General features: G+C 53.4%; 2 protein-coding genes across 2 annotated transcripts in view; both read left to right on the plus strand.

Annotated features, from left to right (window-relative positions):
- Positions 1-663: 663 nt before the first annotated feature.
- On the plus strand, positions 664-11,045 carry EIF3K (eukaryotic translation initiation factor 3 subunit K). Its single transcript, XM_028090655.2, has 8 exons — positions 664-814; positions 1,703-1,801; positions 3,232-3,352; positions 4,798-4,872; positions 7,111-7,177; positions 7,281-7,358; positions 9,363-9,488; positions 10,980-11,045. Exons 1-8 carry the CDS (start codon positions 756-758, stop codon positions 11,009-11,011), a joined length of 657 nt encoding a protein of 218 aa, XP_027946456.1. The 5' UTR covers positions 664-755; the 3' UTR covers positions 11,012-11,045.
- A 5,125-nt stretch (positions 11,046-16,170) lies between these two features.
- ACTN4 (actinin alpha 4) overlaps positions 16,171-22,863 on the plus strand; it is a 70,382-nt gene continuing 63,689 nt past the window's right edge. Inside the window, exon 1 of the mRNA XM_028090613.2 lies at positions 16,171-16,413. Within this exon, the coding sequence (XP_027946414.1) occupies positions 16,252-16,413 (162 nt within the window). The 5' untranslated portion in view covers positions 16,171-16,251. The remainder of the gene's footprint in view (positions 16,414-22,863) is intronic.

A 22,863-nucleotide genomic window follows, 5' to 3' on the forward strand; every position in this document is an offset into this window, starting at 1 on the left:
GTGGATGCGCCCAAAGCACATACCTCCACGTATATGACACATGCTTGTGCATTCACGCCTAAAGTGTGCAGAAGGGCACTCGCCTTCTGCCGCAAGACTGGAGCCTAAAGGGGCCTGAGCGCCAGCCGGCAGGGTCCAGGAGCCCCTTCGGCCCAGCCCGCCCCTGCCGAGCAGAGCACCACAGCTTTACCGGCCCCTACCGCTGGAGTTGGGGCGGAGGGTGGGGGCGAGGTTCTGGACCCCAGAGCTCAGGATCCTGCTTCAGAGGCCGAGGCCTGGGGCAAGGGGGATGTCAAAGAGCACTTCCCCAGGGAATTTGGCCAGGGCCCTAGTTAAGGGATACCGCGCGCACCCCAGCACAGTTTTGTGAGTTCACGACCGCGCGCAACACAACGCGCGTGCGCCGGTGGAGAGCCGTCGCCCGGCTCGGGAGTTCGCGCGCACGTCCCAGGGGGCTAGAACTCGGTGCCTGAGGCCCGGGAAAAGCTTCGCCCCGCCTCCTCGCCCCGAGACGGCGCCTGCGTACTGGACTAGATCAAGCCTTTTCTCACGCTGTTGGTCCAGCTCGGGGGGAGCGTATGCGCACGCGCCAACAGCGCCCGCCGGGAAGAAAGTCACGTGGCAGCCGCCGCCAGCGGCGCGGAGAAGACAACGACGTAGTTTCCGTCTCCGCCACCTCTTCCTCTTCCGGCCGTCGGGGACACCCTACCGGGTGGCTCTTGCCTACAGCCCCGGCGTGGGAGGCGACATTCGTCATGGCGATGTTTGAACAGATGAGAGCGAACGTGGGCAAGTTGCTCAAGGGTATCGACAGGTCTGAGCCCGGTCGGAGGGAGCGTTTCCGGCCAAGCGGCGTGGTGGAGGGGTTTTTCTAGAGACCGCAAGGGGTGGTCAGGGTCCTGGACTTGCCCGGGAGTAGGCTTTCCTGCTCGTCCGGGAGGAAGACGTGTTTAAGGAGACGGCACTGCAGGGGCCTGCGGGCGGGAGACAGCCCTGCCTACCTCGCAGTGCTCCCGCTTTTTAATTGCTTTAAGGTCTTCCTCCCTGCTCCTCAGCTTTCTCTCTCACAGCCCCTCAGTTTCCTGTGACTACGCTCCTCAGCCTTTCACAGTGTGTGTCAGTGCCTCTTCATCTCTGTTTTCTTTTCCTCTAATGTCGTTCATTCAACACACGTCACTGAAATCTACTCTCTCCGCTCTGGGCAGTGCTGGGGACCAGAGGTTACCAAGACAGCCCCAGGCCATGTTTCCATGGAGTTCCCAGTTCAGAGTCCAGACAAACCGGACAATAGGCACTGATAGCCAGAAGTAGTCAGGGCTGGGATGGGGGAAGCTAAGCAGGAGAGGATGGGGTAAACCAGGTTGGGGGTCTGGAGAGGGGAGGAGGGGGTGAGGGGTAACGATGTGCAGGAGGCCAGGTGTACAGGTTGCAATGACTGATTGGCTGAGAGGTGGCGGGGGGCGGGGAACACCCTAGAAAAGACCCAGGGCTCTGATGGGGTTCAGAGCTTTGGCTTAGGTCTGTAATGTGGGTAAGTGTTGTTAGAGGTTATAGAGCTGATTCAAGAGTAAGTGGCAGAGTTGGAGGAAAGGAAGGAAGGGAAGGAGGAGCAGGTTACGTCGCCCTTCTCCCCCCAGCCCCACAAAGTGACTGGCCTCAGCTCCTCTTTCCTCTCTGCTCACCTGTCCTGATTCTTCTGTAGGTACAATCCTGAGAATCTGGCCACCCTGGAGCGGTATGTGGAGACGCAGGCCAAGGAGAATGCCTACGATCTGGAAGCCAACCTGGCCGTGCTGAAGCTGTGAGTGTCTGCCTCCATCCCCACCTCCGGACCAGCAGCCAGCAGGGGGCCACTCTCAACATTGGATGAGGCCGGAGTTGGGGGTGGTCTTCCGGATGTGGCTTCTCTTGGTGCGCAAGGCTAGGAAGCCAAGGGAGTTGGCGCAGGAGGAAAGATGGTTTTTAAAAATTAATCAGGGTTACACGTATAGGTTGGTACAAAACAGAAACATAGTTAAATAGGTACAAGTGAAAACCCGCATAAACACCAGGCTTATTACAAAATCGAGTGTTGTCAGGGCCCCAGGCCCTTTGCTTTGTATGCTTTGTGCTGGCCACCTCACCCCCACCCTAGTAACCGCTTTTATGCTCTCATGGTCTGGTTTTATGTGAGTTTACCACACACGCACGCAACCTGATGAGCTTGGCTTAGGTTTGCCCGTCTTGAACTTGACACAAATGTAGTCCTACAGCATGAGCTTCTCTGCATCTGGCATCTTCCACTTAGCACCAGGTTTGTGAGATCGATCCATTTCTCCTGCGGCTGCAATTTGTTGTCATTTTTGTGTAGTGCTTCCCTGTGCAAGACTGTCTTAGGTTACCCATCCTCCTGCTGACGGACCTCTGCGTTCTATCCCCACAGTGCTGTATTAACACACTGTCGGTTGTGTAATCTTTATATGCTGTCTCAGTTTTGATGTCTGTAAAATGGAGATAACACTTGTATTTGTGGGGTTGTTTAGATTGTTAGTGGTGTAATTGCTGCTTAGTGAGCGCTCATCACGGTAGCTACTGTGCTGTAAGCTTTGTGTGTATTAACTCAGATGCTGTATTGTCTTCGTGAAGTACATAGGGTGGTTATTGTCCCTTCTTTCGAGGGAGGGGACTGCTGCACAGAGAATTTCAAAGGGGTAGTCCAAGGTCACTCATGAGGGAAGTTTGAACCCAAGCAGTCTGCCTCCAGAGCCTCGACCACTGCTCCAAACTACATTTACGTATTTATTTGTGAACCACTTTTTTTTTTTTTTAAAGATTTTATTTATTTATTTGACACAGAGAGAGACACGGTGAGAGAGGGAACACAAGCAGGGGGAGTGGGAGAGGGAGAAGCAGGCTTCCCACGGAGCAGGAAGCCCAATATGGGGCTCAATCCCAGGACCCTGGGATCATGACCTGAGCCGAAGGCAGACGCCCAGCGACTGAGCCACCCCGGCACCCGTATTTGTGAACCACTTAACAGTGTCTGGCTTATGGGGTGGTTGGGACGGTTAACTGTCCCCGTCTACAGAATAGGAAAGTAGGTCAGGGAAGTTAAGGTCACAGAGCCAGAGTGCTGTGATTGGAGCCCAGGCATGTCCAACTCCTGAGCTCTGGGCCACAGCACTGGGCTTCTCAGGAGGCCCAGGGAGCTGAAGAAGCCACAGTGGCTCTGTCCCTTGTTCCCCTTCTCAGGTACCAGTTCAATCCAGCCTTCTTTCAAACCACGGTCACCGCCCAGATCCTGCTGAAGGCCCTCACCAACCTGCCCCACACAGACTTCACACTGTGCAAGTGCATGATCGATCAGGCACATGTATCCTTCCAGTTTCTGGGCAGGGTGTGCAGGGGAGGGGCTGGGGGCAAGGTAGATGAATTCCCGGGGCATCGGTCTGTGAGTTCAGCCACAAACTCCAAGCACCTGCTCCGGGTTTGTTGTGGTGCCTGGTGGGACATTTGGGTGGCTGGGACAGGCCTGGCCCCTGCCCTCCCCGAGCTCAGCATGCAGCTGGGGAGAGAGGTCCTCTGTCAGGGACCACCTGCACTCGTCCAGGCTTAGGGTTTAGAGAGGCCAGAGGAAGCACCTGACCTTGCCCGGATGTTAGGGAGGGCTTCTTGGAGGAGGGAACGTCTGAAAGATGAGCTAAATGAAGTGTTAGGGAAGGGTGATCCGGATGGAGGGAACAGTATGTAAGGAGGCCCAGAGGAAAAAGAAGAGGTCAGTGCTCTTTCAGAGGCCATAGAGGAAGTGTGGCACAGCCTCACCACAGGTTTCAAAATGCAATCTGGTCAGACTCGGAAGGGCACCAGGAAGCCATAGAAGGCTTAAACCGCAGAGTGAGTTGGGTAGATTTCGGCTTTAGAAGGATTCCCACTGAGGGTTGTAGCTGAGTGAAGGCCACCAGGCAAGAGGCAGGAGCCATGAAGAGCTGGAGCATCAGCTGAACTTCATTCTATGTGTCTTCCGTATCTGGCACCGTGCTGGCCGTCCGTGACTGAAGGTTGACTGAAAATGAACTAGCTTCCCCCCAACCCTTTGCTTTGCTCTGGCCTGCGTTTTTGTGACAGGTCCACCACATGGCCAGGGGAGCCTCCCTCTGCCCTTGAATCACTTGACAAGCTTGGCAGAGCCCCCCCATCCGTGCTTCTGGCACTCACAGTCCCGAGGGTGTCACACTTAACCTGCCCATCAGCAGCTGAGCTGAGAAATGGGGGCTTACGCATTGAACCTGCTCTGCCATGTGTGTCCATGGGAGTGCCTGCCTTCTGAGAGATTGTCCACTTTGCCCAGGGGTCTGTTCTGGTGACTTCAAAAAATAAAAAAAAAGAAAAGGCATACGATACGCTGTTAAAAGTACAAAAAGCATATGGTGGAAAAAGACGGCCTCCTTCCTTCCCTGTCCCACAGGCACCCCACTCCCCTGCCAGGAGGCAAGTTGTTTGCTGTTCTCAGGTACCTTTCCAGCTATACCCTGAGTCCAGGTGTGTGTCCCCCCCCATACGCATGCATGCACACACAGCAGCCGCCCATCCAGATGGTGGCCTCTTATGCATGTTGGTCTGCATCTTGCGTTTTCACCTCCCAGTGCATCTTGTCGCATCTCCACGTCGGTTCTCTAAGAGTTGACTCAATCCCAGAGTGTGGACAGGCCAGGTTTTGGCTTCATGTCTCCATTGCTGGATCACCTGTTGCCTTAACCATGCTGCAGTGAACAGAAGGTGGGCTCAGGGCTGTTTTCCCTTAACACTTTCTCCCCTTAGCAAGAAGAACGGCCAATCCGACAGATTTTATACCTCGGAGACCTGCTGGAGACCTGCCACTTCCAGGCATTCTGGGTAACTTGGCTCCAGGGCCAGGGTGGGCGGCTGGGCTGCTGGGCCGAGCTCGGACAGGCTGCTAAAAGAAACAACCACGCGCATTTGCTGTCTGCTTGCATAACCGTGGGCGATCCCGTGCTCAGGGCTTTGCGCGGGTGACCGCATGGACTCCTCATCCTCGCGCTGAGCCAGGACTCCCACACCGTCCCTTGTTTCCCCAGGCCAGGGCACGTGTGCACGCACCCACATCTGTCCTTCCTGCCAAAGTTCTCCATCCTCTGGATGCTCCTTCCCTTTCTTGCTCGAGCTAGAGCCACACCCTCCACTTCTGCCAAGGGTCCTCCTCACCGTCATCCCCAGGCCCATCTCTCCCCGACAAAACCCCTCAGTCCTGAAGCCCGGGTGTTGGCACTTCCCGCCCCACTCTGTGGGTGTCAGCCCCCTGACGGCCTTGCCTCCTTTCATGAATAACCGAGCTCCTGTTCACCCCCCACTCACTGCTACTTCTGTCATTCTCAGTTGCTTGCAAAGCCCGACCAGTGGTCTTTCCAGCACCCCGACCTTGGGGTGCCTCCATCTCTTGTCCTCCACGTGACCTCGGCCCCTCCCTCCCAGTCATGCCCTAGATCAGCTCTTAGCACACTGGACCCTCGAGGAGTTTAAAAAACAAAACAAAACTGATCCTTGACTCGGGCCATCTGAGTTGGATCTCATCGGTCTGAGTGTGGTGTGCGCTGTGGGATCCAAAGCAGTTATCACAGATATCCCTGCTGCCCCGGGAAACGGGGGAGCCGCCCCCCCAGTCCCTACCTTCAGCAGCATTGCTCCCTTCTCTGCCGGTGTCCGACGTTTGCACCCCCCACCTCCAACCACTTCTTCCCAGCTTCCCGGCTCACCCCTGGGAGGGCACCAGCCTAGCATGCTTAGGCCTGACCAGCAGCCCGGGCCCTCCGTTGTGCTTCCTCCGTCAGCAGGAGTGTGCACCGGACACTGCGAGAGGCCGGAGGGAGGCCCATCGGCCCCGCGGTGCACATCCCCTCCTGGCCCAGGGGCTTGCCGCCCGCTCCCAGCTCTTCACACCTTCTCGTCCCCTCTCCTTCCCTCCCTTCTCTTCTCAACTCATGCTCCTCCACCTGGTTTTGTGGGAAGACCGAAGCAGCCAAAGCAGAACTCCCACGAGTGACCGCCCTCAGCCTTGGCATCTGCTGTGAGCCGACTGAACGCTTTTCTGTTTCAGTTGGGGAGTCGTCCCTCCTCCCATCTCAGACCGCCCCCCCCCGGCTGGCGCGCTTTTCCCCTTGCCCCTCGCCCCTTCAGCGCTCCTCCCTCTTGTAGCAGCAGGGCCTGGCCTTCCCCGGTTGTTGCTGTCAGCGGAGACCACGGCCACCCCGTGGTTCGTTCTCACCTGCAGGAGAGAACTCTCCCCGAACCTCAAGCAGGGCCCTTGGTTACCCCACTCGTGGGCAGGGTTGCCTGTGCTCAGTTTCTCCTCCTCTCCCTGCTCACTTGAAGCCACTGTGTTCATTCCATTCAGGCTTTTGTGACCAGCCTTCTACCGCCCCGGTCTCCCACGTGTATACGTGTGCTTGTCTGCACGCATGCACGAGGAAACCCACCTCTGATGGGGGCCGCGCACTGCTCCCTTAAATCCTTTTATCGTTTGGCTCCCAGGACAGTTACTCTCCTATATATCCTCTGCATTGTCCTTGGGGGTTCTTCATACCCTGCACTAATGTTGGAAGGAGCCCTTGCTTGGAAGGTGACTTTTGGACAGAAGCCTGAAGGGTGTAGGGGTGCCAGCCATGGGGAAGGAGAGTTCGAGACCCAGCACCAGCCAGCTCAAAGACCTTAAGGTGGGCGGGTGCATGGTGTGTCTGAGGAGCAGCAAGGAGGCCCCTGTGGCTGGAGTGAAGGGCTGAGGGGGAGGATGTCTTGGAGGACGTCTTGGCCTTTTCTCCAATGGGTGAGTGCAGTTAGCTCATCTGTCTCTGTTCCCTCTTCGGGTCTGTGGTTTCTGCCTCCCTGGTTCAACCCCCAGCTCTGCGATTTGGGGCAAGTCACTTAGCTGCTCTGAGCCCTGCTTTTTCATCTCCAGAAATGGGCAGAAAATAGTGACTTAACGTCATAGGGTCGCACGGAGAAGAAAGTTGGCATGTGAGGTGGATGCCCAAGTCGTAGCTTCTGTTGCTAATTTCATTAACAGTAATATTCTTGAGGTTATTCACGTTATTGTGAATGTTATCATTGCTCTCACAGCAAGCCCTGGATGAAAACATGGACCTCCTGGAAGGTATAACCGGCTTTGAAGACTCTGTCCGAAAATGTAAGTCCGTCTCAGTACCTGGGTTCCCCAGGGGGAAGGGGTAGGGAGTGGCAGCAAGGTCCCGAGGGTGGCCCTTTACCCTCTTCGTTCCTCATCTCTGCAGTTATCTGCCACGTTGTGGGCATCACCTATCAGCACATTGATCGCTGGCTGCTGGCCGAGATGCTCGGGGATCTGACAGGTAAGGCCTCTCCGGGTTCCCGGTGCCAATCGAGGAGGTTGGGGTGGTCAGGGGCCGTGGGGCTCAGCCAGCTCCTCAGATGGACCCATCCCTGGTTCAGCAAGTCTTTGGAGGTCCAGCCCTGCTCGTTATCGAGGGAGTAAGGAACATAAATAAAACATACCCTGCTTTAGGGGAGATGCTATGGTACTCGTTTATTGTATTCTGCCTAAGTTATTTGAATGCTTTCTCTGTACCAGACTATTCTAGGCCTGGAGGACTCAGCAGCGAAGGAAACAGGGTGGCTCAGATTTGTTCTCATGGCAGTAGTAAAACATAACAAAATGAGATGTACGAGTCTGGTGTGAACTCACACAAGACAGCTCACCGGGCTGAGGTGAATAGTGCCTCAGTGGAGACAGGCAGGCAGCCTGAAGGTCGAGGAAGCCAGAGGATGTTGAGGCAGGCAGGGGCGCGCCTGTCTTGTTCACAGAGCAGCCAGGGTACCTGGTGGAAGCAAGTGAGCGAGGGGTAGAGCCGAGGGGCAGAGAAGTGGCGGTGGGAGGGACATCTTCAGATACCATGGGGCTTCCTGAGGACATAGTCCTTTGTCCTGAGTGAGCTGGAGCCACAGGGATTTCTGAGCAGGGAGGGACATGATCAGATTTGTGTTTTTTAAAAGATCCTTCCAGGGGCACCTGGGTGGCTCAGTCAATTAAGTGTCTGCCTTTTTTTTTTTTTTTTAGATTTTATTTATTTATTTGAGAGAGAGGCAGAGATATAATGAGAGCATGAGCAGGGAGAAGAGGGAGAAGCAGGCTTCCCGCCGAGCAGAGAGCCCGATGAGGGACTCGATCCCAAGACCCTGGGATCATGACCTGAGCCGAAGGCAGATGCTTAACGACTGAGCCACCCAGGCGCCCTAAGCATTTCACTCTTGATCTCAGCTTAGTTCTTGATATCAGGGTTATGAGTTCAGGCCCTGCATTGGGCTCCATGCTTAAAAATAAATAAGGGGCACCTGGGTGGCTCAGTCATTAAGCATCTCAGTCATTAAGCATTAACATCGGGCTCCCTGCTCAGCGGGAAGCCAGCTTCTCCCTCTCCCACTCCCCCTGCTTGTGTTCCCTCTCTCACTGTCTCTCTCCGTCAAATGGATAAAAATAAATAAATAAAAGTAAAAAATTGTCCCAGAAAGAGAGAAAGAAAAGAAAAATGTTTGTGTATTTGTTCCTTTTTGCAAAAAGAAACAGGAAGAAAAATAAAGCTAAGGAAAATGGTTACTCCTTGGGAGGTGGGGGGTGAGCACAGGGAGGAGAGCGGGGGGTTGGGGGTGAGATTTGTCTGAGTACCTTATTTGGGTAGTTTTGCCTTTTGATCTGGTTGTGTGTGTGTTAACAGAAGCTAACTTATTGGACACTTTGTGTCAGGCTATACCAAGTGCTTTACATCAGGTAGATGTTTTGTGTATTTAAAAGTGAGATTAAGTCAAAAAGGATCAAACAACCCTTAGAGTTGAATCCAAAGAGAAGCAAATGAATTTATCAAATCGCTAATGGTCCCACAAAAGAGTTACTTTAAGTAGCAGGACATTTTTCGGCCGTACGTCCTTACTGGCAGGTTTTTTAAGAGCCAAAACAGCCTGCCAAGAAATTCCCAGCTGAGGCTCTGGGCTTATGGTTCGTGATAGTGAGGACATAATTTTAAAACCATTTCAAAGTTCTGTGGAAAAGCAGGGAAGGAAGCACACCACTGTTGTTGGAAACTGAGATTTGCTCTGGGAGAGAAAAGAGGGGTAGAAATGAAAAGAAGGGGAGACAGAGGCCCTGTGATGTAAGGGTGGGAAAGCCGACAGGCTCCCTCTGGCTGCCGTTTGGAGAATGAGCCATAGAAACGCAAGCAAGTGCGGCTGCAGGAGATACGGTGGCCCCTGAGGCAGTTGGGCCGGGAGGGCGCCCCGGCCTCTGGCTGCGGTCCTAGGGGAGCGGGGTAACTGAGCCCCTCCATGGCCCGTGTCACCTGCAGATAGCCAGCTAAAGGTATGGATGAGCAAGTACGGCTGGAGCGCTGATGAGTCGGGCCAGATCTTCATCTGTAGCCAGGAGGAGAGCATCAAGCCCAAGAACATCGTGGAGAAGATCGACTTTGACAGTGAGTGCTGGCCCAAGGCCGCGGACTGTGGGTCTAAGGAGCTGCGCTTCGACACACCGGGGCTGGGGCCCCAAAGGACTTGGGTAGCTGTCTGGTTCAGGGCCAGGATCTTTGCATCTGTCGGAGTCCACTGACTTCTCCCATTCTCTCATGGGGCTGCCTGCTCAGGGAGGAATGGTGGTGGGGGGGGCGGGGGTCCCTCCCTGGGACTCCTGGGGGCTCCGGCCTGTTGGCAGTCTGTCCTTGGGGATAGCGCCTCGGCCCTGGCATCCGCAGAAACATAGGAACACCAGAAAGTGCGGGTTCTGGAGTCGGGTAGTGGGACGGGGATCTCGGGTCTCGGTTTCTTAGTTCTGCCACTTGGGGCAAGTGATTTTACCTCTCTGCCTCAAGTTTTCTCATCCAAAAAGTGGGGATCCTGGCAGCACTCATTATGACAATTACTGTGTAGTTCCTGACGTTTAGCAAGTGGTTTGGTGCTCACATGAGCCCTGTACAGTAGGGGCCGTTACTGTAAGTGAACAGTATCCTAATACGTACGTGGAGGAGTGAGCGCAGAGTGAGACAGCCGTGTAGAGCGCGGAGCGGAGCAAAGAGCCTCGTGGGCCGTGCTTGGCACTGCTGCACGCACGCTAACCGACCGCAGCCCCTGCTAGCCCCTCGGCCGCGAAGGGAGCAGAACAGCTGTGTGGTCAGGCCCTCACTGCACTGTGCATGTGTCGGAGAGTGAGCCAGAAGCCGGGGATCGGCTGCTCCCTTGCGCCCTGGGTCTCCTCCCGCCCCCACCCTGTCCCTTGAGTCTGATTCTGGGGTTTTAAAGGTGTGTCTTGGTACAGCGTGGCTTCTCCCTACAGACTAGCTCATTTGGTGCTGAACTGAGGATCAGGACTCAGTGGGCTTTCACTCTGAGAGGTGCCCCCTTTGTTGGGGTTCGGGGTGAGAAGTCGCTGCAGGAAAGGGCTCCCCGGCGAGGAGGTGCAAGGCTGGTACTTAGCATGTCTTGCAGACAGCACACAGAAAATGTTGCTGTGGCAGCAGTGAGAAGAACCAGGAGCTCTTGGTGCCGAGCATTGTTCTGAGCGTGTCGGCCCGATGCTCCGTGCAGGTGGGGAAGCTGGTGTTGACGAACTTGCCTGAGGTCGCCCACCTGGTACGAGGCAGAGCTGTGATTGGACGCAGCTCTCCTTGCTCGGGGGTGGAGGTTCTTAACTACTGCCCCGTACTTCCTTTGTGGGGCGCCTGGCTGGCTCAGTCCGTAGAGTGCGACTCTTATTCTTGGGGTCGTGAGTTCAAGCCCCATGTTGGGCACAGAGATTACTTAAAAAAACAAAAACAAAAAACCCACCAAACTGTCTTTGTGAAGGTGACCAGGGCCCAGAAGGGGTTTGTGATCTGCGCCCCCTAAAGAATTGTGGGTGCCATGGCTGGTGGCTGGAGGTTGGTCTCCCATTCTTGCCCTGTTGACCTGCTCCCGTCTTCTGTTCCCAACAGGTGTGTCCAGTATCATGGCTTCCTCCCAGTAACTCGGCAGGCGTTGAATAAAGAGTTGTTGACTTACTCCTGTTTCCCGCTCATTGGCTTCCGGCCTCTGCCCCTCGCCCACCAGAGGGAGCCCGGGAGCAGGCCTCTGCCCACTCTGTGCGGGAGCCGCCTCCCTTCTGCCTAGGGCCTCCCTCCTCCTCCTCCCTCCCCTGTCCCGCCCCAGCAACCGACCTTCCACCCCCACCTTCGTGACCTGCCAGGTCACCAGTAGGGAGCCGGCAGCCATGAGTCAGCAGCAAGGAGGGGAATGTGAATGAATAGGATGTAGAGAGTCCTGCCCTGCAGCTGGGTGTGGCCCGGGCTCTTCTGCCCTCTTGAACACCTAGGTGAACAGGAGTGGGTTCCTGGTGAAGGGAGGCACCACATTTGCCTTTTGGCCCCCCAGAGGAGGAGTGACTGAGAGAGGATTCAGTCCGCCTCCTATCCTGGCCCCTGCTCAGCCCATCGCTGTGTGTCCTTGGCGACTCTGCCTCTGTTCCTCAGTTTCCTCATCAGTGAAAGGGGGAGAATGACCCACCCTTGTCATGGAGGATTCCATGAGCTCTGGCCAGTAAAGGTCTCATCAGGGCCTAACCTGTTCCTGGCTCTTAGAAAACGGGCGTCGTTAATTTCAGACTCAAATTGTCCCCAAGGTTGTGAACTAGTCCTCACCATTCTGCTTGGAGAGCCTTTACAAGAAAATTGGGATTTTTAGCTAGGCCATTCCCTCCTCCCATCCACAAGTCTCAGCCTACACCTAGCCAGTGCTACTTGCTCTGTAGCTGGGTTGGTTATCCCGGTCTTACACAGGAAGGATTCTGGAGTCTGGCGGAGTGACCTTGGGCAAGTGTCTTCCCCTCTGAGCCTGGTGTGTGCAGGAAGAAGGGGTAGTGACAACAGCGACTGCCTTTGGGGGAAAGTGGAGGAAAAGAGATGCCATCGTGGATGTCCAGCCCTTAGCGTAGCCCGGCAGCTGTCCCTGAGGAAGCGTTTCATTCTCGTGAGCCATTACCCATGAGCTTGGCCTCCGGAGAGGGCAGTGGTGGTGCCTGGGCTGTACCCCGCTTCCCGGTCCTCCCTTGTCTGCTTGCATTCACACCCATCATTCTTTTGAGGACACTGACTGGGAGCCAGGGCAGGGCGGGACACCCTTTGCCCTGGGTTCCAGACCTGAGCAGGAGCCAGGAAGCAGGATGTGCCCAAGTCCTGGGGACAAAAGGTGCCTCTGTGGCTCGCAACTTGGGAGCCAGCCCTAAGGGGTGGGAGAGGGGCGTAGGAGAGAATACTGGGGTGCTATTAGATAGTGTAAGTCAGCAAAGGCACCCCCTCTGCGTGAGGACGACTCCCACTCACCCCGCCCCCGCTCGGCAGGTGCCTTCATGTAGATACAACCTGCACAGCCAACTGGCTGCTCTGCAGGGAAGAGGAAGTGACCTTGACCTCTTTGGGAAATGACATCTTTTCCTGCTTAGGCTACTGCTTTTGCTCTAGGAGGATCATTTGAGCAGCTGAGAGGCCTGGCTACAGAGAAAGACTGCCTGATTTCAAACCTCAGCCTAGCGACCTTTAGGCACATTGGTTGACCTCCCTGTGCCTCAGTTTCCCAGCTGGGGAGAGCACCCACTTAAGTGGTTGCTGTGAGTTCATGCGTTTGAAGAGTTGAACATAGTCTGGCCTATAGTAAGAGATGATACATTTGCTGTCGGTCTTGTTCTCTCGGGCTTATTTCAGTTGCTTCCATAGTCCCCTCTCGACGCCTCGGTATCTGTTCACATTCCCACCCTAGGAGGACAGAGCCCTGTTTGGTTCGTTTCACTAACTAGAATTAGCAATGGAATGCAACAGGGGTGCCTGGCTGGCTCAGCTGGTAGAGCATGTTGATCTTGGGGTCATGAGTTCAAGCCCTGCATTGGACATAGAGCTTACTTAAAAAAAAAAAAAAAAAAAAGTCACACATAACATTTATAAATAAAGGGAGCCTTTAAACCTCACTGACTGGGGCCATCCACTTCATCTCTGAGCCCTTCCTCTAGAAGGCTTTTCAGTGTCCCTTGGGAGCAGGCAGGGTGGGGCCGATGGCCCATAGCCCCAGTGGCTCTCCCTGCCAACTAGGACCAGCACAAAAGTCCTGGTTTGGTTCCCCAGGTCACAGCCAACACTCCTGGATCTTTGGCCAGGTCCTGGCATCCCCTGGGAAAGTGGGCTGTGCCCAGGCCTTGTCCCCTTCCTCTGCGTGCTGTTGGATCCCTTCCAGTGCCTTTTTGAAAGAGTGGGGAGAAATCCACGAGCTCCCATACCTGGAGGAGTCGTGTCTTCTCGTCCCCGTCCCTGAAGGTTGACTGTGACACAATCCCCTCCGTTCACACTGTGGGCCAGTTCCTGCTCTAGTCTACTTCCACCCCTTACCTTCTTCCCTTTCCTGACTCCAATCAAGTTCGCACTCCCGGGTTGCTCAGGTCCAAACCTTGGGAGCCGTCTTCAGTCTGGATTCTTCCTTCATTCTCATGGCCACCCCCTCCCCCCATCCAATTCACGACAGTCAGTCCTGTCAGCTCCATTTTTCCAAATCCTCCCACTGCCGGTCCTCCATGGCTGTCTCCTCCTCCAGACCCCACGCTCACCTGGACCATTGTGGTAGCCTCCTGGCCGGTCTCCCTGCGTTCACTCCGCCTACAGTCTGTTCCCCTCCTGTGGCTGCTGGATCCTGTAAACAGCTACACTGAATCCCAGCCCTCCTCCTGCTTAGGGTCCTCCCTGAACTTCCCATTGCATTTCCAATAAAATTCAAACTCCTCATCATGGTGTTAAGTCCATCCATTCATTCATCTAAGAGATATTAAGCGGCTATCTTGTGCCAGACACTGCTTCAGAGACTAGGGAAACGGCGGTGACCAAAGATCCCCTCTCTCACAGCCTGACATTCTTGGGAAAGAGACAGATAAACCGCAAGCCAATCATGTAGTATGCTAAATGCGTGATCAGTACTCTAGAAAAAAACAAAGGAGGGAAGGTGTAGGATGCTATTTTTAACTAAGGTGGTCAGGGAAGGTCTCACTGAAGAGGGGATATTTTTGCAGACCTGCAGTGGAGGAGGCTGTTGAAGCTTTGGGGATCCAGTATGTGGGGTAAGTGTTCCAGGCAGTGATAACAAGGTATCACCCAGTGCAAAGGCCCTGAGGCTGGAAGGTGCCTGGTGCGTTTGAGGAACACTGAGGAGGAAGTCAGCCATGTGGCAGGAACTCAGAGACTGAGAGGGAGAGAGGGAGATGAACTGGGAGGGGAATGAGGAAGACCTTGGGGGTCTGGCTGAAGCTCCAGCAGTGTCTTGTTTTTGTTTTTAAAGATTTTATTTATTTGACAGACAGCAAGAGAGGGAACACAAGCAGGGGGAGTGGGAGAGGGAGAAGCAGGCTTCCCGCCGAGCAGGGAGCACGACGCAGGGCTTGCAGGGCTCGATCCCAGGACCCTGGGATCATGACCTGAGCTGAAGGCAGATGCTTAACGACTGAGCCACCCAGGCACCCACAGGAGTGTCTTGTTTCAAAAGCAGGGCTGGGCTGGGCCAGGGCAGGGAAGACTCCTTCTTTAGCCTTTCCTCCTTTCTTTGACCTTGACTCATACTCATTATTGCACCAAGGAAGGGTTCTGAGCAGAGGAGGGAGAGGCTTAGGTGAGAGATTTGACTCAGGTATTCACAGGCTCCCTTGGGCTTCTTGTGGGAAATAGAGTGGGGTGGAGGGATGGGAAGGGGAGCAGGGAGAGGGTAAGGAGACTGTTGCAGCAGTCTACGTGAAGACAAGGCAAGGGTGGACAGGACTAGGGTGGGGCCATGGAGGCAGGAGGAAATGGGTGGATTCTGTATATACTTTTTGTTATTTTCTTAAGATTTATTTATTTATTTGACAGAGAGAGAGAGAGAGAAAGCAAGTCTGGTGGGGAGGAGCAGAGGGAGAGGGAGAGGGTCTTAAGCAGACTCCACGTCGTCGGATGTGGAGTCCCACATGGGGGGCTTGATCTCACGACTCTGAGATCACAACACAAGCGACCTGAGTGGAAACCAAAAGTTGGTTGCCTAACTGCGCCCCCTGTATATACTTTTAAGATGGAACTGACAGAATTTCCTGAACTGGACGTGTGCAAAGACAAAGAGAAGGCAAGGACTGATTGCAAGGCTTATTGCCCACACAGCTGGAAGGATGGAGGCGCCATTAATTGAAATGGGGACGACTGTGGGGTGATCAGGTTTGGGAAGATCAGAAGCTTAGCTTTGGATATTTAAATTTGAGAGGACTATGAATGTGGCAACGTCATTTATCTGTATTAATTTGCTTACTTATTTTGCTCCCCCCCCCACCATGTGAGCCACTTGAAAACCAATCATGCTTATCATGCTCAGCACTCTATGGCCAGCGCAATGCCTGGCACACCACAGGTGGCTCAGTAAATGTTTGTTGAATGAATGAAGACAGACAAGTCCCCAAACTCCTTTACCTTCCTGGTCAGCCAGTATTTATTCCAATCTACCTAACTCTTGTGTCCATTTTGTGAATCCTTCAGGTCTGTGTTCAAATGTCCTCCTTTTCTGCAAAACCTACCCTGCCTACTGTTTGGCATTCCAGCTCATGCTTAATTTTTCTCCATAACATTTATCAAACCTTGGACTATACTTCCAAAGATTTTGTTATCTTCCTTCACTAGAAGGTAGTTCCACGAGGGCAGGGATTTCTGTCTATCTTGTTTAGTGCCAATGCGTAAAACATGATCTGGCACACAGTCGGCGTTTAATAAATATTTGCTGAATTTGTGTTGCTCAATGGGAATGCACATTCCAGGCCTGGGCAGGTTAAGGCTTGATGGCGAGACCCCGCCTTATGAATCATTCATGATCTGGCCCCGCCCACACGCAGAGGACGCGCGCGCTCACGCGGGAGAGGGGACGCGGCTCGTACATGAGCTGAAGAGGTGGTAGGGGAAACGGACTCTGCGCAGGCGCCGGGTTCCCCGAGGCGGGTCCCAGCGCCTTTCTGGTTAGGAGGCGCGCGCGCGCGGGAGGGCGGCGGCGGCGGCGGCGCGGTGCGCACGCGCGGAGAGCAGTGCGCAGGCGCTGGGGGAGGGCGGGCTACAGCAGCTGAAGCGGCGGCGGCGGCGGCGGCGGCGGCGGCGGCGGCGGAGGAGGCTCGGGCAGAGGGGCGGGAGCTGCGGCGGGAGCGGACGGGCTGGTGGGCTAGCGAGTGGCGGCGGAATGGTGGACTACCACGCGGCGAACCAGTCGTACCAGTACGGCCCCAACAGCGGGGGCAATGGCGCCGGCGGCGGGGGAAGCATGGGCGACTACATGGCCCAGGAGGACGACTGGGACCGGGACCTGCTGCTGGACCCGGCCTGGGAGAAGCAGCAGCGCAAGGTGCGCGGCCCGCGGGCCGGACGGGCTGAAGGGGGGCTTCCGAGGGAGGTTGGCGCCCTGGAAGAGGACTGGAGGTCTCGAGAGGGAATTGGAGGGTCTGTGATGGGAATCGGGGGTCATGAGAAGGAATTGGCGGGACTGGGAAGGGGTTTGTAGTCCTGAGAAGGAATTGTAGAACTTGGCCAAAGAATGGAGAGTCTGAAAAAATAATTGGCGGCCGTGTAGGGAATATGGTAGTCCAAAAAACAAAACAAAACAAAAAACACAAAAACCAGAGAGCCCGATGAAGGAATTGGAGGGTCTGGGCGGGGAATTGAGGAAAACCGAGATGCACGGAGACTTCTAAAATGGAATTGGGGTCTGAGGCGGAATGGAGGGCTCAGAGGGTGGTTGGAGGTGCGGAGAGAAATGGGGGATTCTGGAATTTGTGGACCAGAATGGAATTGATGGTTGGGGGAGCCTGAAGAGGAGCTCGAAGATGGAGGGGGTTATTTGGGAGTGCAGAACGGTCTGAAGAAGATTGGGGTTGGGGGAGTCCTAAAGGGGATGGAGATTCTGGAAGTCTGAAGATGGAGTAGGGGTATTGGAGTCTGAGGAGTAGTGGGGGGACCTGGGAGACTTGGAAAATGAGAGGGGCAGAGGAAAGAAATGGGTGTGAGACTGGGGCGTGGGAGTGCAAGGATGGGTAGGGGTGCGAACGGAAGAAATTAGGGAGCTGTAAGAAGTGTTGGGAGGAGTGAGATTTATTGGGGGTGCCCTGTTCTAATTGGGAGGCGGGAGGAGTAAAAGGAATTGACGAGGGATAGAGAGGCGGAAGGGGGGGGATGCAGAGGGTACCTGGAGTGTTTAGAAGAGGGGATTCTGAAGAACTGATGGAAGGCTGAAAAGCTCAGCCAAGGGTTGGAGGAGCCTAAGGAAAAGGTAGTGTGGAAAAGGTGAGCATGCTGGAGAGAATGGGAGCGGTGGAATGGCGGGTAATGGGAGGGAGATTAGGAAAACGAAAGTCTCATTAGGAAGGCAGCATGTGATGGATAGACTGAGAAAGGAATTTGGGGGGGGAGGGCTTCTAGAGGTACAGTCTTGGGACTACAGAGTGTGTTTTGAGGCGGGGGGAGAGAGAATAAGGGAGGACGCAGTGAGCGTGCCAAGAATTGTGTCATTTTGGGGGAGGGGGTGTAGGGACCCTTAAAGCAAGGTCTGTTTTCATATGGCATGTTGGGGTGTAGAAGCTACTTAGGGGGGACCGCGGTAGTGAAAGGGAGATCAAAAGAAGTGGGAGGCCCAGCGAAGACGTTAGGGGGGTAATTCAAGGTGGTTGAGGAGGGGAGCTCTCAGCTGATAGAAGAGAGGGTTTGAGTGTGTGCAGGAAGAGCAAAAGAAAGGAGTGTGTTGAGTGGGTGTGTGTTTTGAGAGAGATGGTTTAAAGTGTGTGTGAAGAGAGTGGCAGGTACTTGAAGTTAGAGGCTTTTAATATGTTCCGGAGACCTGAATTTTCTTCCCAGATTTGTTACTCATCAGCTTTGTGGGCCTGGGCAAGACCCTTGCTCTCTCAGTACAATTCTGTCATCTGTGAAATTAGGAAGGGTGGAAGGAGGCGTCCTGTGATGCTACAGAAATGGATGTGTACTGCGTGGGGACTTTGGGAGGGGGGGATTTGGTGGAGCTTTTCCAGGAACATGGGGCAGACTCAAGGGATTTGAGCGATGAGCTGAGGAACGAGAGCAGAGAGTGTGACTGGAAGCCTCTTGAGGGTGTGAATTGGTGCTCAGGGGCCCAGTGCAGGCCACCCAGGGTGGAGGGGAAGGGTGAAAGGAGCAGCTGTTCCTGGGGTGGGGCCTGGCATAACCTTGGGTAAATTCCCAACCTCTGCTTGAATTTCCTCATTGGGCGGTGGGGGGGGGGGTGGCGGGTTGGTGATGGTGTTCTCCATTGCTCCACTTGTCTCCGGGTGGCTAGGTTGAGATAATCTGACATAGAAATGCTTTTTGAGGGAAGAGGGAGATCTAGCCTGCTGTTACAGCAATAATTTATTGCCCCAGGCAGTGCCGGGTTGGAAAAGGTTAAGAGTTGCCAAGAGACTTGGAAAGTTGGGAGGGGAACGGGGCCGCAGCGTTGTTGTTATTTCTGGGATCTGTCTTCTCCAGCTCCAGGTGCTTGGGAAAATGAGCCCCTGACTCTTTTCTCTCAGGTGTGAGAGTGCGGGAACCTTCCCTTTCCCTCCCTTCCTGTCTTCTACTCCTCCCCAGATGACTCCTTTTGCTAGCTCATTTCCACTCCCTTCTGGGAGTTAGGGTGTGTGCCCTTCGTGGTTATAGCCTCCCTTGCACACAGGGTGAGGCTGGGGCACCATTCAGGTCCTGGGCGGGAACCAGGACTCACGGGAACCCCAAGGCCCTGCTGCTGTGTGTTATTTTCCCTCTTTCCTCCCTCAAGGACCAGGAAAGGTTGAGGGAAAGGGTGGCTCACATTGTGTCCTCTAATACAAACTGCTTTCAATTCTCAATAAGGGTCAGATTCTAGTATATCCTGCTTTATACCCTACTGCAGCAAATATTTACACATAGCTGTTCTTTGGGGGAAAATATTGCTTCACTGCTGTGCACTTTTCCTATTATGGAATAGGGATCCTTTATGAAATGGGGGAAGGAGTAATGGAAAGGAGTATGTACACAAATTTTTACTGTGTTGCCCTGTTTCTTTCCCTTCTAAGAAGAACCCCCTCCCCCTCAACGGTCTGGGTGAGTTTTTCTACATTACAGTGTCAGTTTAGCGACTGACAGGTTGTCCTTCTTGGCTCTCCAAGGCTGAGCCACGGGCACAGGGAGAGTGGCAGTCCTGTGAGTGTCTTGTGCATACTCACATACTCTAAAATAATCTGCGTCCAGGATAGCTGTAGTCCCGTGAAGTGTGTGGAATTGAATTCTTCTGGGAATTAGGCAAGGGTTGGTTCGAGTCAGGGTGTGTGTGGCTTCTGGTGGTTCTCGCTTCTGCCTGAAGCCATTTGCTCTGACTTCTAGGGACCCCAGCAGTTCTGACATGGAAGGCCCTGATTTTCTCCTGGGGGGATGGGGGAAGGACTCGTCCGGTGTTTTGAGCAAATTCTCCAGCAGTTGCAGTTCTCGGCCACAGTTCCTTCTCCCAGCTTCTGAAAGGGTTAGCCTGGCTGCCGCCCCCTGCTCTCCTGGACAGGAGAGGTCTCTTGTCACCTCCTCCAGGTGACCTCTGGCATAGCCAGAAGGAACACCTCCCTCGCTAAGCCTGCGTGTTCATTGAAACGTCACTGCTTACAGGGACTCAGTGTTTAGACCCCTGACCTCTGGCTCAGGCTGTATTAAGGGTGAGTTAATTATTTGAAAGTTCTGAGGGTGTTTTGTTTTTCTCCAAGCAGGTTTTTTTTTTTTTTTTTAAAGGCTGACAATAGAGGCCTCAAAGTAGCCATCTGTTTTGTTCCATTACTCTAATTGCTTCCCTCTTGGGATCTGGCTAAGACTGACAGGTCCGTAGCGGCTTTCAAAATTAAATAACGTACCTATCCCAAAAAATTAAATAATAATAATAAAGATTTTTAAAACCCCATCGAACTTAATATCATCTAGAAATAAGACTGTAAAGATGGGAGGAGGCAACTATACTCTGTCCTCTTGGGAGAGGGGTAGGGGAAGCTACTCGGCTACTGAGCCCTCCCTCCCCTCCCCAGTCCCTGAGAACGGGTCTTAGAACATGGCTTTTCTGATGACTGCCCAAGAGGTGAGGTCTGGGAGGAGCTGTGCCCCTGGTCGCCGCTCACGGTTGCTTAGTTGAGAGTTGGTACCATGTCGTGGGAGCAGTGCCTGCTAATCCTAGGCGGTCCAGGGCGGCAACCCGGGATTGCCCTCTGCCTTTTGAAACACCCTCCCGGGTTCCGGCTTCCAAGACCAACAAGGAGGCTCGCTAGGCTACCTTGGCAGCAGGGAGCTGACTCACTCTCGGGTTGGAACTGGTGTTAAATGGTTTTATTTAAGGGCAGCCGATTGCCTGGCCTCGACTGGGTTTCCTTGTGGGACAAGCTTGGTGAACATGTTGGAGGAACACAGCGTAGGAAATGGAGGGCGGTGTTTGAGTGTCCGGGCTGTCCCCACGCTGTTGAACCCCTGAGCTGCAGGCAGGAGGTCCGTTAAGATGTAGGATGGCGCTTGCAAAAGGTCTTGTTAAGCAGATTTCAGGGGAGCAGGGACGAGTCTGGATTCTAGTCTGAAGCCTGTGGGATGGGGAGACTTCTGTCCTTGAAATGTAGACTCCAGTCATGGTGGACTTTGACCAGACAGCCCAGTTTTTCAGAGTTACCTGAGTGACTAGTCCAGGTTATCTGCCAGTGCTATCTCACAAAGGACAGAAAAGGGAATAGAACCCAGAAAGAATGGATTTGAGAAGGCTCAAGGAATTTCTGAGACTGTTGAGGGGGGGACACTTTCGGCTTTTGCTGTATTGGTTTACAGTGTGCTGGAAATTCTACAAGCCTTTGACCAGATCTTAGGGTTCTTAAAAGAAAACAAGGACTCCCTTGCTGCTTCTGTTTTGGAGGGGAGGGAAGGGGTGAGGAGAAGGGCAAAGATAATTAGCGAACAGCTGTTTGCCCTCGGATCACTTGCTCAGTCAAGTTTTCTGAATAGCCAGAATGTCGACACGTTTATCTCTTCCCTGGCGTGGAATATATTCTAGACCAGGGTCTCCGCCAGCTTTATCCCGGTTTCCTTCACTTAGTCACGTCCCCGGTCTCATCAGTCACATTCAAGTCCCTTCCCTGTGGAGTGGGTCCTGCCCACTGCCTTTATTTATGTATTTATTTTACAGAATAACAAAACACTCCTGCTCAAGCTCCTCTTCCCCCCTTTTCTTTTTTCATGGAAATAGGAGGCAAGTGGTAGCAAGTTGGTAACTCAACAAGCGGTGGTCACTGAAACACAGACCTACCTACTGAAAGGGGAAAGGGAAAGGTAGATGGAAGTTTCTAGTGGAGCGGATGCAAATTCTGTCATCCGGTGGAGGTTTGAAAGCCGTCTTTCTATCCTGGGTGGTTTGAGAGCTCAAGAGCCGTCTCCTTTAGGATGAGTTTAAAGTTGAAAACATCAAAGCACAGTTGGAAGGAAACTTAGTTTTATTTACACTGTTGGCAACGTAGGCGCCAGAATTTGTTATAGAGTGTCTGAAAGTGGCACGGTAACACTTGCTTTGCTTCCAGAAGGTTTATGAGTTACATTTTAGTCAGTATCCCAGGTATCAAGGAGCGTAAGGGTCAGTGAATCAAGAAAAACAATTATTTTAAATTCCAGACTCTGTGTAAAGAAGGATCTTACTGGGGGAGAAATTAGCCGGCTGACTGGGAGGAGAGGGATCTTGCCTCCCCGAGAAAGGGAAAGCTTTGCCTGAATTTAACTGGCTGGGGTGTCCTTGCATCAGTGCTGGGGCAGTTTTATCCAAGTAATGATCTCCCTGGGATTATAAAAATCTCTGAGACATTCGTCTTGCTGTTGTGCCTTTTTTGGTTGTGTTGTTCTTTCACGTCCCTTCCCCCCTGCCCCCTTCCTTTGTAAACAATCGATGCATTAACTTGGAATGTCCAGGGAAAGTCTTGAAAAGCTGGTTGGTGTAACTTGGTTGCCTTCTCTTGAGTCCCGAGCAGCAGTTACTCTGGGAGAAGCCAGTGGTCTTTCTCTTAGGCGTAATTTATTGAAGAGTTATTGGAAAGCCAGTGGATTGAGTTTATGGGGGATTTGCTATTTGTCACCTGTTTTCTGTGCTGGCTCCTGCCTTTCTGGGATGAGCCCTGTACCCCCAAGAGTGAGGGGCCATTGGGCCATTTCCAGAAGAGACCGTGGTTCTCCACCCAGAGTAGCAGCCACGCCCCCAATCCTTGCTCCTATGCTTATCTCCCTATTTACTAAACTTCAGTCATTTGTAATTTTTCAGTACCCACTTTTATGTGCTTAAAACTTTTCTTTAAGTCAGTTTGCCTTTCTTTGGTTTCAAAAGGAAAAGTTACATAAGTGTGCTAAATGAAAAATTCAGCCTCCCTGGCCATAAATAGAAGGAAACTGGGGAAATAAACATGCTGAAAACAAAACAATGTCGTTAAATTCTAGCTAGGTGTTATCCCTGCCGAAGGCTCTGGGCCTGAGGCCTGTTCCCTTTGTTAAAAAGAGAGATTGGCAAGTGTTAGTGAGGTGCTAAAGACCCACAGTACCAAGCAGAGACTTTCTCTTTGAAGTAATCAGAAGGTTTACAAGAGAATCAAAGGAATAACCTCACCGTGATTCACGGTTTAACGTAGAAGTGGATAACCCTTAAAATCTCCCATGTGTCAGGACACCTGGGTGGCTCAGTCAGTTAAGCACCTGCCTTCGGCTCAGGTCATGATCTCAGGGTCCTGGGATCGAGCCCTGCATTGGGCTCCTTGCTCAGCGGGGAGCCTGT

This window comes from Eumetopias jubatus, unplaced genomic scaffold (assembly GCF_037043125.1).
Source record: "Eumetopias jubatus isolate StellerSeaLion01/CBP00866 unplaced genomic scaffold, mEumJub1_p1.0 scaffold_10, whole genome shotgun sequence".
Lineage (NCBI taxonomy): Eukaryota > Metazoa > Chordata > Mammalia > Carnivora > Otariidae > Eumetopias > Eumetopias jubatus.

Bases quoted from the DNA above. Each gene is read 5' to 3' on its own strand.
- EIF3K (XM_028090655.2), top strand. From the start codon at position 756: ATGGCGATGTTTGAACAGATGAGAGCGAACGTGGGCAAGTTGCTCAAG. The intron at 4,873-7,110 runs GTAACTTGGCTC...TTGCTCTCACAG, and splicing joins GCCACTTCCAGGCATTCTGG to CAAGCCCTGGATGAAAACAT. The intron at 7,359-9,362 runs GTAAGGCCTCTC...TGTCACCTGCAG, and splicing joins GATGCTCGGGGATCTGACAG to ATAGCCAGCTAAAGGTATGG.